At 35.4% G+C, this 2,243-nt stretch overlaps 1 protein-coding gene across 3 annotated transcripts in view; it reads right to left on the bottom strand.

Annotated features, from left to right (window-relative positions):
• Positions 1-2,243, bottom strand: part of PHKB (phosphorylase kinase regulatory subunit beta) — a 275,233-nt gene that overhangs the window by 102,604 nt on the left and 170,386 nt on the right. For all 3 annotated transcript variants that reach the window (XM_019505661.1, XM_019505660.1, XM_019505662.1), the window contains one exon: positions 1,550-1,627. In XM_019505661.1, coding sequence (XP_019361206.1) covers positions 1,550-1,627 — 78 coding nt within the window. The remainder of the gene's footprint in view (positions 1-1,549; positions 1,628-2,243) is intronic.

Raw genomic sequence — 2,243 nt, 5'->3', positions numbered from 1 at the left:
AACAGACATGACAAAAGGTTAGCAACACTGTAAACAACACAAGATTCTTCCCATAGACCACTTTAATTTTTTTTAAATATAGTCTCTGATGTTGTAGAGAGAAGGAGGATCAGTGGAGGTGGCAAAATTGGTGTTTGCTTGATATAGTGTGAAAATTACTCTCCCCCAGGAGCAATTCAAAAGACTAGAAAACTCCTGCATCTTTTGTAACTTTACTACTATCTTAAAACAGAATTAGCACAGAAAATCCACAGTACCACTGATGTCCAACACAGACAAATGTTACCTCCAAAACCAATCTGAGCATACAAGAAGTCCAAAATGTTACGCTATTAATAAAAATTACCATCTAATCAGGAGTCAGACAATTTGTTCCTTTCAATTGTATTAATTTGACTTCTGGCCAATAATTTTTTTTAAGCAGTAGAACCTAAAAACCAGTGATTTATTCAAACAATTACTTATTTGTCACTATCAAATACTGTCAGTGCTAATAGTTACATACATTTCACCACTAGTCATTTTAAATTTTATAAATTGTTAACATGAGGAAAAAGTGATATCTAGGTAAAGATAATGGTTCTAGTTAACTCCTTTTATGATTGGATAGATTTTTATAGATTAAATGAATGAAGTTTAATATGTATGGTATCCAGGTTGTAGCCGTATTGGTCTAGAGAAAAAGGCAATCAGGATTGGTAGTATAGATGATATCTTTTATTAGACTGACAAGATATTTGCAAAAAAAATTCTTTAATTGCAAGATTTCAGGCACAAACACCCTTCATCAGGCATTGGAGAAAAAAATTGTAAAAGTTCTCTTGGGTATAAAAGAAAGTTTGTACTTCATAGGATTTCACAGGAGTCAACAGATGGAAAACTCCTCTGGGCAATGAGTTCATAGTTGTCATGAAGCCTCTCACCTCCTGTGAGGATCTGTGATGATGCAAATTACCTTGATACCTGACATGCAGAAGATATCGAATTTTAGCCAATTTTTAAAAAATCTTCATATTTTCACAAGCAGGATGCAGCTGTGAGCACCTGAAACCTGAGATCCTGCTCCTGCCTTTGTTTCAAGGTAATCTGCATCATCACAGATCCTCTCATGAATTGATAGGCTTCATACCAGCTATGAACTGACTGCCCAAAGGAGTTTTCCATCTATTGACTCCTCTGTGAAATCCTATGAAATACCAACTTTCTTTTCTACCGAGAGGAACTTTTACAATCTCTTCTCCAATGCCGGATGAAGGGTGTTTGTGCCCAAAAGCTTGCAATTAAAGAATTTTTTTGCAAAAATCTTGTTGGTCTAATAAACGCTATCATCTCTACGAGTCCTGATTGCCTTAAGTTTAATATAGTTTTTCTGTGAAGCCCTACTTTCACAAAAGTAGCATGTTCTCTCCATTTTGGTTTAATCTTTCTTTCAATAAAGCTTTTTGCAATACAATTTGTAAAAGAAAGAAGGGGTCTGGCTGTTTGCTTTCAGGTTCAGGTAACTCAGACGAACTAGTAAGACCTTGTAATAACTGCTTTTGTACAGTACCTTCTGTTGTATGTTGAAGCACAGGATCCAGAAGCTCCTGACACTCCTTTACTTGCTCAGACTTCCCTCTGAAAACTCCTAAAAAGAACAAAGCAGTGTTTCAATTAATAAATTTACAGCTTATTTTGTACATGGGAATTTTGTCTCAATTAAAATTGCCACAATGCCCTTAAAATAGATACAGTACCAGCAGTGACAAAAGTATTCACACCCACGATACTGTTACATTGATCCTGATCAGAAGGGAGAACTCCACAGCTCTCAATACAAAGGAGGTATTCTTTTAAAAATAAAACCTTAATATAAACCACAGACATATCATTATTATCTCTCATGTACACACTTACATCACCCTTTTTTGGTGTAGCTTAATATCATTCCAGAAAAAACTTTGAAATTGAGAAAAAAAGTTATGAAAAGGTCTATGTGCATGTGAGGGGAAAGGAAGGATTTGCATCTGTATAATGGTGTACCTGGTAAAGCTCTCCTAGTTAAAAAAAGGCCTAAAAAAGCAAGGGTAACCTAAATTTAAGATGAGCCCACCATTATTAGATTCTATACATAGAAAATGTATAAGTTTATTAAAAATTTCCCTGTATGAAATCTAATTACTGATCATCTTAAATTCACCCCACCAGTACAGAAGGCAGTTGGGAGGGTGGCGCAGGCGGAGGCAGAGGTGATGATTGGGGAA

This window comes from Gavialis gangeticus, unplaced genomic scaffold, assembly GCF_001723915.1.
Source record: "Gavialis gangeticus isolate Ggan-Ray unplaced genomic scaffold, GavGan_comp1, whole genome shotgun sequence".
NCBI classification, from domain to species: domain Eukaryota; kingdom Metazoa; phylum Chordata; order Crocodylia; family Gavialidae; genus Gavialis; species Gavialis gangeticus.
This window is presented reverse-complemented; position numbering and strand designations above follow the sequence as displayed.